Source organism: Astyanax mexicanus, chromosome 7 (assembly GCF_023375975.1).
Source record: "Astyanax mexicanus isolate ESR-SI-001 chromosome 7, AstMex3_surface, whole genome shotgun sequence".
NCBI lineage: Eukaryota > Metazoa > Chordata > Actinopteri > Characiformes > Acestrorhamphidae > Astyanax > Astyanax mexicanus.
Genome location: NC_064414.1, coordinates 3377097 through 3391572, shown reverse-complemented (window position 1 = coordinate 3391572; position 14476 = coordinate 3377097). Strand labels below are relative to the sequence as shown.

Genomic DNA, 14476 nt, shown 5'->3' with positions numbered 1-14476 from the left:
TTAAAAACCAGGGTTATTCCACCAAATATTGATTTCTGAGCTCTTAAAACTTTATAAATATGAACTTGTTTTCTTTGCATCTTCTTTTGTTATTTCAGCCATTTCTTATTTTCTGAAAAAAAAAAAAAGAAAAATCTCTAAATGATAATATTGTTATTTGGAATTTGGGAGAAATTTTAGTGATCTATAGGTGAGCAATAAACTGTGCACTGTGCACCGTGCAGCTTGGTTTAGTGCGTGTCCGTGTGTCTTTGCTATCATAACGATGGGAAAAGTACACCTTGGTCAGCTCGAAACGCTAAGCAAAATTAGGCATGTACTAATACTCGTAATTAATCATGGGTGTGTATAATTTTGGGCATAGCATGAATTATACCACAGTTACTGTAGTTCCGACCCTGCAATGTGATTGGCTGAGAGGCATTCTATCAGAGTGCCATTATCGGTTGGTAATGCACTGAACCAGTAGTCCTTGTAGAACTATTAGAACTAAAGGTCGGAAAGCAGGTCGCAGTTCTCGCGAGCGTTGGTCGCGGCCGCCTCGGAAAACTTACAGAGTCTGGTTTGAGCTCAGAGGAGCTCCGGCACAGACAGGAGAGCACCGCTTTTCCTCCTATTACACCTCAATGCAGCGCTGCAGTGAGTTTCAAGCTGTAATTTTACGTCTTTAAAAAGATAAAAAATCAAGGAAATCCTACCTAGTGCTGCTTTAACTGAGCTGATATTTAACGAGAGCCTTTTTTCTTCACTTGTACTAAGAGAAAGTAATTGTGGAAGGCACTGTTTGTTATAAAATTTGTAGGAATACTGCAGCGCAGGCTCAGCTCTCATTCTTTCACTCTCTGTCATGTTGTGCGGTTCTCTTGTTTTTATGGAGGCTGAATTGCTTGCTGGATTGTTTCTGCTGTAGGAAGTATTGCAGTTTGGTTGCTTCTCTCTCCTGAAGGCAGCAAACAGCATCTATCTGGGGCTTGAAGTTTCTCCTCTATACTTTGAACTTGAGCTTTGAGTTTTGGTATTACATCTGACAAAGCTCCCAAGACTTACAATCAAAACCTGCAGGTTTTATCAGGAAACCTGGGCCAAAAAACGCCTTGTAGAACACGTGGTACACGTGGACAGACATGGTGGGACAAAGCATATACCGTATTTGTGTTACGCTGGTCTACAATTGTCCAATTCTTCCATTCTTTTATTCTTTGAACAGTTTCAAAGCCAAAACTCCGCGTCTTTCTGCATTTGCTTTTTTTAAGTAAATTTAATTTCATGTAAATTTAAGTAACTTCAACTCGGTTTCAAGACTTAAATAGAGTTACATAGAGTAAATAAGTGAACTGAACTTCAGTCAATCCTTTCTTTTAGTAAACTTTACTTAATTTCTGCATACTATATTACCTAATTACAATTACTTTATTTATACAACATTACTCAAATAATTTATGATACGTAATATATTACAATTCCTGAAATGTAAATATTTTAAGTTAAAACACACATATTACACTGTCTCAACACATGAATGGCATGTAATACATTCTTTATACTAGTAAACTAAAAATAATGTATTACATTCCATCCATGTGTCGAGACAGTGAGACTTGGTCTGTTTACAGCTCAACCACTGCACTTTTTTTTTTCAAAATTTACCAAAATGTTGATTTGGTCACTCCTAACATCTCCGCTATCTCTCCCTAATGGATTTCTTATTTTCTTTCAGGCTACTGATAATCTGTTTAACTTTCACTGGAGCCCATAAAATAGCTTTTAAGGTAATTTGTCTTTTTGTGCTTTTAAAGCCCCTGAAATAAGGAGAATTTGTAGAAAAATGCTTGTAACTCCTAAATGCTTCATTGGATATTTTTGCTCAACACCTTCAATAAAACCTGAAAGTCTAAACTTCAATTGCACCTCATTCGTTCAAATCTAGTGTGATGACCTCAGAGCCCTAACTGCATTTTATTGCAACCGCTGTGTAAAAACGGTAAGCTTGCACTTTAAGAACTAGTCCCCCATACTTACGCAGACACTGAGGGATTTCCCCACGCCACGTCCCGTTCCCCTCGCACGTGGCTATTCCAGGAGAGGAAAGCTGATAGCCATCGAAGCAGCTGTAGGCCACACTGGATCCCCACTGCAGATCAGAACCCTCCACTTTTCCAAAGCGAATGGCTGGGGGCTGGCCACACGTGATGACTGCAGGCATAAAATCATAATCATCATCATTATTATAATTATCATCCTCATAATCATCATGCTCATCACTGCCATTATGATAAAGTAACCTTAAACCTTGGCCGTAATTCAGAGAGAACAGAGTCTGAACAAAAATGCTCTGCTGACGTAAGGCCCAGCAAATTAAAGGAATGTATAAGATTTAGATTAAGTCTTCAATTCTTCAATTCAACTAAAACAGAGGCTTAACAGAACTGACAGCTGTTATATATTGGATATTTTAATCAATTCGGCATAAAATGTCAATAGTTAATCTACTACAGGGGCATCGCCTGACCTAGGCTTCCAGGGCTACGGTCCCGAATGATTATCCAGTAGGCCTGAAACCTTTTGCTCAGCTCAGCTGGATTATTAAAAAGGAGACAGGTTGCTGAATGCTCTGTGAATGGGAAATTTCTTAACACCAATCATGGTGTCGGTTTAAGGATAAAGTTCCACCTTTCGGGAGAAACAGCCAATCATGAGCTTGCTGGTTTTGTGGAGCATGGAGGAGAGTCAGTGTGCTAGTGGGGAAGCTGTGAGTTTTGGTAGCAGCAGGACGCAGCTAACTGACATTAATACAAATATGGATATACGTTGATTTTTCTAAAAGAAAAGTAACGATAGCTAACCATGACAGCTGGTTAAAAAAAGATACGTCTCTAAATAAAAACACACAGATTAAACCTGCAGTTTAGCTTAACTTTAGCATTGGCTAGAATAGATAAATAGTCAAGGTTTAAGAAAAAAAAAATATTGATGTTGTGTTTAACTTTGCCCTGATGTACCTGATCACCTAAATCCTATTTCATTTTTTAAATTGTGTTCATTAATTTAGGACTGCAGGACTTACTGTAAGTGATAATTAATTCAATTAATTTAGATATCTAGTTCGCTAGAAGCTGGATGTTGTGAATAGCAACAATTTAGTACAATACTTTATGTTGGTAGTTTAAAGTAGTTTCTAAAGTAGGTCACCAACAGTCATTTTCAAGAATTTATGCACACTTTGTTCAATTTTAAATCCATTACATAATTACATATAATTAACTGGTCTGAGGCCCCAGATCTTTACATACCAAGGCAATGCTCCTGGTCTATTACATATTTAAAACTAAAAAAAATTCAAAGATCATGTACAAGAAACAAGTGTTTCATATGTATAAACCACTGATTAAACCACCTTAAAACATTGAGCTGAACTCTTGATAAACTGAAACAAAATATTTATGTCCCTCGTCTTTTAAACCTCCATCCCTTTTTCTTCCCCACCCAACAAATACAACCATGGACTCTACGTGAGTTGAAGATGTTGAAGGTTTTAAAGATGTTGAAAGTTTTGAAGATGTTGAAGGTTTTAAAGATGTTGAAGGTTTTAAAGATGTTGAAAGTTTTGAAGGTGTTGAAGGTTTTAAAGGTGTTGAAGGTTTTGAAGGTGTTGAAGGTTTTAAAGATGTTAAAGGTTTTAAAGATGTTGAAAGTTTTGAAGGTGTTGAAGGTTTTAAAGATGTTGAAGGTTTTAAAGATGTTGAAAGTTTTGAAGGTGTTGAAGGTTTTAAAGATGTTGAAAGTTTTGAAGGTGTTGAAGGTTTTAAAGATGTTGAAAGCTTTGAAGGTGTTGAAGGTTTTAAAGATGTTGAAAGTTTTGAAGATGTTAAAGGTTTTAAAGATGTTGAAAGTTTTGAAGGTGTTGAAGGTTTTAAAGATGTTGAAAGTTTTGAAGATGTTGAAAGTTTTGAAGGTGTTGAAGGTTTTAAAGATGTTGAAAGTTTTGAAGGTGTTGAAGGTTTTAAAGATGTTGAAGGTTTTAAAGATGTTGAAAGTTTTGAAGGTGTTGAAGGTTTTAAAGATGTTAAAGGTTTTAAAGATGTTGAAAGTTTTGAAGGTGTTGAAGGTTTTAAAGATGTTGAAGGTTTTGAAGGTGTTGAAGGTTTTGAAGGTGTTGAAGGTTTTGAAGGTGTTGAAGGTTTTGAAGGTGTTGAAGGTTTTAAAGATGTTAAAGGTTTTGAAGGTGCTGAAGGTGATGTTTCTGCTTCTTCCGTCTGGAAGCAGACTAACAAAACTCAAGTGTTTCTTCTATTCCAGGAGAGGAAAGCTGATTAAAGCCATTAAAGCAGCTTTAGGCCACACTGCATCTCCACTGCAGATCAGAACCCTCCACTATTCCAAAGCGAATGGCTAAAGGCTGGATACACATGATGACTGCAGGTATAGGTGCATCATCATCATCATCATCATCATCATCATCATCATCATCATCCTCATAATCATCTTTTTCATTCTCATCACTGTCATTACTATCATGACCCTGGGGTCTGAATGGAAATACTGAAACGCTCCTTCTTTGATCGTTATGTTCCGTTCGCTGTGAGGGAGGGAATGTGTGCTTTTGAATCAAAAGAGGATGGAAAGAGATGATTAACTGGAACTGGAATCACTGCCTGGATCTGCTGCTCTCACTCAGAATATGTGCTGCAGTTCTCATACGCTGCACTGCAAACAAAAATAAAAAATAAAATACAAGAATAAAAAAAAAAAGATAAAAAAGTTCTAAACCAGTCCAGGCCGGGTTCTTGAGAGACTGGATTGAGTGTGCGCTATCTGCTCACGTTGGCCGCCTGATGCGATTGGAGGCTGACATCTGATAGCGGAGATCTTACACGTTTCACAGGTAACATCCCTTCAGTGTTTGTAAGTGAATAATCCCGCTCGCTGCAGGAAAGGGGTGGGGGGGGGGGGGTGGAGCCGCAGACAGAACTCAAGAAAACAAGATCAAAACATCAGAAAGGCTTTTGATGTGGGGATGCCAGCAACTCCAGTTTGGCATTGTGATATTTAGACTTTAAACGGTTCTCCTGGCACTTTTTTTCCCCTTATTGTATCGTCCTGCTCTGCGAATGAACGCAGCAGGAGCACGGATGATGTCATGCAAGATTTAGGGCCCGCAGCATTTGCATTAAACATCGCTCTGACCCTCAGTCACCGTATCGTGGAAACATGGATTTTCCTTGCTTTTAGAAATACTGTAAAACGAGTTTGAAGTATTGATGTAGAACACAGGCACTGATACAGGTTTCACTGATGCAGGTTTCAAAATAAAAGTGTCAATCATATCATGATTCCCAATGCATGATCTCTATAACTAAAAACTAAATAATTAAACAGCGAATACTGGCCTAGTTTACTTGCAATGCATTAACTTTTAATACTAACAAAAAAAGGAGTTTAATGTACAGACATACAAACTTTGTTAGCTTTGTACATGCAAGTACATTAGCCTTTTTAAAAGTGCGTAACACATTATAAAGCATTATATACAATCATTACTATCAAGACATTATAGGCAGGCATAGTGAGGCATGTACTTGTACATGTTTTAAAAGCATATGAAAAGTTACGGTAACACTTTCTAGGGACGTCATCTTTATTAAACTCCATAACTACATTCATAAAATATTATAATGCATTCATAAGGCATTATAAACATGGCTATAAATATTTATAAAATGCATAACCCACCTTAGCAATGTTTATTAAGCATTATGACTTGTGATCCTAATACACTATAAGCTATGCTTATGATATACATGTTAAAATAGTATATATCTATCATTAAAAACCTAGTCCCACAAGGAAAGTCTGTCACTTTACTTAGAGCGCACAAAGACCTGTTATAATACATTACAATTGACTATAACTAATATTATATTCAAGACAAGTATAGTTTATGAGTGGTTAAAAATATATTTATAGGATTACTGAGCCTGTGTTTATAAGTTGGAAGCTGTTTTAGTCGTAATACAGTCTGTAATCTGGGACTGAGTTTTTTGGTATTGACGTATAACATGTTATAAACACAGCTATTAATGCGTTATAATCACAGTTCATGATGCATAATAAACATGGCTATGATGAATTATAGAGTTTTATAAATATGTATAGCCATGTTTATAATGCCTTATGAATCCATTATAATGTGTTATAAATATGTTTATAGAGTCTTATAGGGATGAAATTCATAGAAAGTGTTACCAAATTTACTTTAGTGTTAGTAAAGTCAGTAATGACTGTATATAAGGCTTTATAATGTGTTACGCACTTATATAAAAGCTTAATTTGAGAAATCGTAGCTGCATATTATAACGCATTATACCAAAATATACCAAATCTGTGTTATAGCGCATTGCAACACTTTATTGTACAAAGTTCTTATGAACAGATATTATAAGGCATTATGAGCCATTTCTTTATAAACCCTTATAGTTGTAGTTTATAATGTGCTATGGATGTCGCTGTAAGGTACTTATAATAAAGTTTTAATACAGGCTTATTACAGTCATTATAAGATATTATGCATGTCATATAATGCATTCTACTGTGTATATTTTATTGCATTATCCTCATATGGAGTGTCAGTGGTAATAATGTGTTATAAAGTGTTGAGTATGAGCAGATCTTCTGAGTCTTGTAGCAGGTGATGAAAGTGATGCATGTGTGAAAGATGTCACATTTAATAAACTAATTTATTGTGGATTTCTGAGTCCCTGCTTCTTCCTCCTGCTTCTCGTCTCTCTCATCTTGGCTCCTCCCACCGAGCAATCGAGAAGGAGATGAGAGGAATCCACATCAAACGTGTTTACAAAATGAGACGGCCTTTACTCAATCGTCACTTTGGGAAATGGTCATGTTAAAATGATCTCTGGCTGTTTTTGCAACGTGAACTCACACAAAATGCTTAGACCAATCAGCCATAACTGGGGCTGTTATCATTAAAGCATTGAAACACACACATCAGTAACATAAGCATTATGTTGCATTATTTTTTAAACACAAATTAATTATGCCACCAAGTTTTTACTGTAAGTGTATAATTGGGAAATGTAAGGAGTTTTTTTTTGTGAAAGATTTTTTTTTTGTGTGTGTTTTTGTTCGGTGTTTAGTCTCGCAACAAATCGGCAAAAACAGTAAATTCCTCGTCTTGAATCTTGTTTTCCATCAAAGCTGTTTTGCACTACTGAAGCATTTTGTACTACTGGTTTTACACAGTTTTATTATACAGTTTTTTACTGTATAAATCTACTACAAAATAAATACAGGATTTGGTTTCAATGTAAATATGACCCTTAACTAAGCATACTGTATTTATAAGTATTTAAGTACAGGGGTTGGACAATGAAACCTTAACACCTGTCTCATTTTAGTGTGGGAGGTTTCATGGCTACATTGGAGCAGCCTGGTGGCCAATCTTCATTAATTGCACATTATTGCACCAGTAAGAGCAGTAAGAGAGTGTGAAGGTTCAATTAGAAGGGTAAGAGCACAGTTCTGCTCTAAATATTGCAATGCACACTATAACATTATGGGTGACATACCAGAGTTCAAAAGAGGACAAATTGTTGGTGCACATCTTGCTGGAGCAACTGTGACCAAGACAGCAAGTCTTTGTGATGCATCAAGAGACACGGTATCCAGGGTAATGTCAGCTCAGCATACCACCAAGAAGGACCAACCACATCCAACAGGATTAACTGTGGACGCTGTAAGAGGAAGCTGTCTGAAAGGGATGTTCGGGTGCTAACCCAGATTGTATCCAAAAAAACGTAAAACCACGTCTGATCAAATCACGCAGAATTTATTGTGCACCTCAACTCTCCTGTTTCCACCAGAACTGTCCGTCACCACAATCAATTATTCTGGTCTAAAACCAGGTGTTTCAGTTTTCATTGTCCAACTCCTGTACATCCTTTAGCTAATGCACGTTTTCGCTTAAATAAACATATTTGAGGTTTTCTGTAGAACAGAATCGCTCGCAGAAGAGCTGCGAGAAATGTGGAGCACTGACCAGATGTGCGGTGCTACCTTCTCAGCCTTTTTGAGAATGAATGAGGACTGATGGGCCACTCACTAAAGCACCACTCCATGTTCTCTTTTCATTCACACCATAGCTAATTTGGGCAATATTCACAAAGCATCCACAAGCAGCACTTGTCTGGAAAATGGCAACATGAAAATGGTAAATCTGTTAAATTGCTATGTTTGTTGCAAACAGCTTTATCTAGGCGAAGTGCTCGCCACACGTGTGCGGTGGGGTGAGTGAGCCAGCTCTGTGGTTATCACTGATAATGCAGGACTTGATAGCAATGGGAGCACACAGCTGTAGGCTCCCACTTTACTCCTAAACCCAGCGTTCCCGGCGCTCTGTTCGGGCTGGGGTAATCAGTATAACGTCTACGATGATGTTTTCTTTTTTGTTCTTACCTCTGCAGCCTGGCTTGGTCTGGTTCCAGGATCCGTCTTTAGAGCAGCGTAGGGTGTCCAGCCCCAGAGGGTCCATGATGTAGCCGGGGTTACAGCGATAGCGGACGGTCTTGTTGTAGGTGAACTCGTTCCCTATATAAATCCCATTGGCAATAGGGCCGGGATCTCCACAGCTGATAACTGGAATAAAGATCATGATAAAGATGATAAAGATGTTTCACTGGTGCTGTTCATACTGTCTGTTTTTAACCCAGTGGTTTTGGCCTTTCAGTGTATCTTTGCTATCTTAACAACGGGAAAAGTACACCTTGTGCACCAGCTCTAAACAAGCAACAAGCATGTACTAATTCTCTTATTTAACAATGGTTGTGTTTTTTTGGGCGTAACTATACTGAAATAAATCAATAAACAACGTGTCACTCGCTCATCATTCCCTTTAAGAGCCAGGTGCGCTTTGATTTTGGCAGATTGCTATTTTAACAGCGCAGCGCTTCTGCACTTCTAAGCAGAGGAAACACCACAATCGGAGTAGAGTCGTCCAACTGAGGCCATTCCGAATACAATTTCTAAAATGTTATTTTATTGTGTATTCTGTTTACTGCTGATGTAAACGTTGGGTTTGCGTGATGCAGCACATCTGTGTCTGTGTGTGTGCAAGGCGCTCTAGTTTTCAGATTTTTTGCTAATTCTATACTAAAAACTCATTCCTCTTATTTTCAATTCTGATATAGTTCACTCACAATATAAAAAGTAACAGTAATGAGTTTTTTGCATAGAATTAGCAAAGAAAAAAAAAAAGCTAAACGACAGCTAAATGGCATTTTAATAGCATGAGGGCACTGAGCACATTCTAGAGATTACTTAAAATATTAAACATAACAGAAATTGAGTGCCAGTAACAGGAATGAGTTCCAGTAACAGGAATGAGTTCCAGTAACAGGAATGAGTTCCAGTAACAGGAATGAGTTCCAGTAACAGGAGGGACTTTTTTTTGTTATAAGGAATCAAATATTTGAACATGCAGTCAAATATTTCTTTAAAATAAAGACTTTCTTTAGAGAAAATTCAATGACTTAGTGGATTAAGTGCTTTTAAACATGCTTTTTAAATGTCACATGAGTTTTATAATCATCTTTGGATTAGAAATCTTGTAAAAAATTAAGGAAAGCTGCCTGAGACAGACTCGATACATGTTTTAAATAGTTAAATATATGTTAGTAGATTCAGAGCTGAAAAAATAAGTTTAATTTGGAAGTAGGAGTCAAAACAAGTAAATGGCAGCCATTCAGTGGAACGGTCCAAACTCTCTTTAAACAGGAAGTCACGGCTCTAACCTGTGCAGTCGGGGGCGGAGCCGGTCCAGGTCCCGTTGGTGGTGCAGTGGCGAGTGGTGAGGCCAGATGTTTTGTAGCCCTCCCAGCAGGCGTACGTTACTGAGCTGGAGAAGAGCATGCCGTCACTGAAGACGATCCTGGAGAAAGCTGGAGTTCCGGGGTTTCCGCAGGACACAGCTGGAGAAAGAAACGAGAGCAGTGCACGAGGAGAGTGCGCTCAGTATTACAGTACATTCACAAAACGAGAGAAAACAGGAGAAAAGCAGAAAACAAGCCCTCCTGCTAAGGACTGGCACGATTATGCAAAACGCTTCAAATTACCCTTATAACACAGCAGCAGCAGCAGCAGCAGCAGAAACCTGTTGGGGTTATTTTCAACTCATCCATGTGCGGAAACAGCCACAACATTAAAGAGTTAATTACACACTTAAATTACTGCCTTCAGAACAATTCAGAGACGCTCCTTCAGCAAGTGCTGCTGTAGCACAATACCAAGGATATTAGACGAACCCGGGTCTCTGATAACTGTGCTTCAGGTTCCACTGGTGCTGGTTCATATTCATAACATTTTAAGAGTTCAAAAGTCAATATTTGATGGAATAACTCTGCTTTTCTACCTAAAAATGACAAGCTTCTTCGATTTTACCAAATTCCAAAACCTCTGTAATATGATCAAGAGGAAAGATGGATGAACTGCTTGAATTTTTGCACCAGGAGTAAAGCAGCATAAAGTTATCCAAAAGCAGTGTGTAAGACTGGTGGAGGAGAACATGATGCCAAGATGCATGAAAACTGTAAAAAAAAGGTTATTCCATCAGATATTGATTTCTGAACTTGAATTAATTGAATTAATTTCTAATTTTCTGCAAATAAATGCTTTAAATGACAATATTTTTAGATAGATAGATTCAGATAGATTCAGACTGACTCAGAAACGGGAGCTGTAATTTTTTATTTACTTATTTTATTGTATTTTATTGCAAGTTTTATTCTCTCTTCTTATATATCATCTTATACTATGGCTAGATTGGCTGATTTTGCATATTTTTTTTTACAATCAGACCTTTTTTTAATATCACGTAATTAGGATTTATTTACTTGTGACAGTAATTAACCAGTAAAAAAGATAAAATATATATGTATACATATATATACCATGTTTATTATAGGCAATAAGTCTGATTGTTGCCTATAAAATATAAAATATAAGATAATTTATACTTTTCACAGTTTAATCACATGCTTGTGACTGTGGCATCACTCATTATCATGCTGTGTGACCCAATTCATAATAATCACCCGAAGGTCGTAGTTCTTAAGCCTTCCCGAGTGTTAATCTTAATCAGGGTAATCGTTACTGTAATCACTGCTAGTGTATCATTCGACCTCACCTGTCTCTCTAAAAAAAACAGACACAATTCTGCCCTGTTTAAGCCGTGGCTATAAACACGGCCTCTTTAATAAATAGAGGAGGAAACGGTTCAATAAAGAGTTAATGAGATCTCGGAGGAAGGTGCGGTGGGGTGGGGGTGCCGAGCGGGCAGATATATTTCCAAACCCAGAGACATTTCTTAGCGAGTGGCAGCAGGTTAGTGTTTCCCCTGTGCCCTAGAATTTACATTTAGTACCTGGTCGTTGTTATTTGTATCCCCAGGACAGTGCAGCAGCCCCCGCCCGCCCTCCCTCCCACGCCCTCCCTCCCACGCTTATCCATCTCTACCGCCTTAAAACAGCCGTTAAAGCCCTTTACTCAATTATGGATGGCCTCTAAATAATGCATCGTATTGATCTCATGTACACAATCCATGGGCTTATTGTACTCAGTCTGGCACCGAAAACAAACAAAGGAATAAATCAGCGCTAGACGAGAGGAGGTGTTGCCGGACAGATTTGTTTTTAATAAAGACTACATTCGCACTGCACACCAGCATCTACTTGTTAGCACCGTGTTTCTCCTGACAAATGACTAGCAGAATTCAGCAAGACACATTTTACCAGTCTTTTCAAGTCTTTAGTATTTATTTATTTATTTTTTTTTTTTTAAGATTTAGTCATAGCTAGGCTGATTGTCCCAACCAATCAGCTGCTACTCAGCTGTGATCCCCTATGCATCCTCTGACACATGTCTGACACGTCAGACTCCGCCTCTTTTCGAGTAGCGCATCACAGCGCTAACGCTCGGAGGAAAAAAAGCGCAGCGACTTGGTTCCGATACACTAGCTCACAGACGCAGCCTTGTGCTGATTAATCTACATCACCCAAGGAGTGATGAGGGGAAAGAAGAGCACCACCTACTGTACTGTACCCACCCAGAGAGAGAGCAAGACTGTGCAATTGTGCTCTCTCAGGACTCTCAGGGCAGAGGATGGCAAGCTGCATGACTGGGATTCGAATCAGCGCTTTTTCTAGATCACAGCAGCAGCATTTTGATTTGGAGAAATATAGCCTAAAGTGGGTGATAGAAAGTTTGTGAACCCTTAAACATCATCATTTGAGTTTCCTAATTTTAAGTCCTAAAAGTAGATAAAGACAATCCAGGTAAACAAATGAGACTAATATATGTTGGACATTTTATTGTTTTGTTTTTTTATGCATTCAAATAGAATAGAATTACTTTTTTGTGAACTTAGTGGACTGCGAAAGAAAGCATTAACAGAATTTGTGTCATTTCTATCTGAGGTATGACACTGTGACAAATACAATACCTGAACTGTGCTTCAAATATTGTGAGAAACACAGCACTCTGTATAATGGTTATTTCTGGATTGACTATTTGCAAGAAATATTCCTTTTTTCGCAAATACATCGTCTCACAGTCCCTGGCATTGGTTTTAAAAATAGTGCCAAATGTCCGTTCGCCAAATAATTGGTGTTTGTGTGCTCACGCGCTTTAGTTTTAGAGCAATCTTTTCACAAACCCTCATTAGTTTAATGTATCATTACACTCTGCAGTAATTATAGGGGTCTTTTTTGTATCCTCATCAACTAGTGTCATTGAATTAACAGGCAATTTCTGATTTTAGGCGGAATAAAGGCAGCATAAAACATATTTCAGAGTGGTTACAGCTCCTAACTCTGGAATATAATACTGTACAATCACAGCTACTGTAGATAATTCTGTTGATCAGAGCCTTTTAAACTGTGCTACAGGTACGGTTGGTGGTACTCAGAGCATCACAAGGTGGTACACTGACTAGATTTCCTAACATTACATTACATTACAATTAGTGTTTAGTGCTTTACTCTGTATAAGAACCTGTATATAATCTACACTTCAGTCCTTCACTCTCAGTAATACAGCTTTATTATTATTAACATTATACAGTAAAGTTTCATTGGTCCTAGAATAAAACCCTGTGGAACGCCACAAGGTCTGCTCTATAAACCAACAGTATAAAAATACAGTTAATAGATAAATAAGATAGTTAACACTGTGACACATTTTTCTAGTTTTTAGTTTAGTTTTTCTTTTTTTTTTTAAGATTTAGTTACAGCTAGGCTGATTGTCCCACCCAATCAGCTGCTACTCAACTGTATATCCCTCATGCCTCCTCCGACACATGTAAAGTCAGACTCCGCCTCTTTTCGAGTGTAAACTCTGTACTTTAACCACACTATCTATATGTTTTATATATAATTTCATGTTTTTAATGTTCAGTTGGACAGATCACCCAAATATACTTAAATTGTATTAATAAGTGGCGAAAATAGCATATGACTAGTATATCGTCGCTCTCCTATGAAAAACACTTATCTCCATTTTTGTCGATTTTTAATCTATCCCTTACACTGTGCCGAAATTTCTTGATGAACGGACCAATAGAAACTCTTCAAAATGACCTGAAATAAACTCTTTTTACATCGACTTCCATTGAAAGTTTACAAGGTTTTTTCTCTCTCCTGTAAAGTTTCTGTTTTGGAGATAAGTGTTTTTTTTTTTTATTGGACAGTGATGATATTTAGTGTAAATTTAGTGCAAATCTGTGCTTGTGAGTGGAAGCACAGTCAGTAATTGTGGATTTTTTTTTTTTTTTTTTATTTGTTCAAAAGCAAAAACAGACCATTAGGATTTATTGTGCATCCTATGCAGTTCACCTCGTTTCTGCAGCCGGTGTGGACCCTGCTGTTTGCCGGGAGGCAGCAGCATTTGCCAGTTCTGAGCGAATTAAGCATGAGAACGCAGTGTTGTTCTGGTGGTGTGTGTGTGTGTGTGTGTGTGTGTGTGTCCCTCACTCTCAGCAAGCCATCTGTGACCCTCACCTTCACACACGGGCTGGACGCCGCTCCACGAGCCGTTCTGCAGGCAGGTGCGCTCCGCAGAGCCCAGCAGGACGTATCCCGCCTCGCAGGTGAAGCGCAGGAGGCTCCTCACCCGGAACTCCTCACCCAGACGAGAACCATGAGGGGGTACGCCAGGGTCTCCACACAGACCTGGACTACCACCTGCAAATCAACACAGAGTACATGCTGAAGCAGCGCCAAGGGAATCATTAGCAGTGATTAGCACGGCGGTGGTGTATGAGGTGTTAGAGTGCTGTGTTGGTATAGTGAGTGGATCAGATACAGCAGTGCTGCTGGAGTTTTTAAACACCTCAGTGTCACTTCTGCGAATCGTTCTGTGAATAGTTAGTTAAGAGGCACATTTCTACACCACTGAATTTTTAAATCATTTA

General features: G+C 38.2%; 1 protein-coding gene across 2 annotated transcripts in view; it reads right to left on the bottom strand.

The window, feature by feature from the left end:
* Positions 1–14476, bottom strand: part of LOC103026874 (CUB and sushi domain-containing protein 1) — a 602854-nt gene that overhangs the window by 21872 nt on the left and 566506 nt on the right. For both annotated transcript variants that reach the window (XM_049481560.1, XM_049481561.1), the window contains exons 57-60: positions 14064–14246; positions 9804–9980; positions 8470–8649; positions 2020–2193 (exon numbers count right to left, since the gene is read on the bottom strand). In XM_049481560.1, the coding sequence (XP_049337517.1) occupies positions 2020–2193; positions 8470–8649; positions 9804–9980; positions 14064–14246 (714 nt within the window). The remainder of the gene's footprint in view (positions 1–2019; positions 2194–8469; positions 8650–9803; positions 9981–14063; positions 14247–14476) is intronic.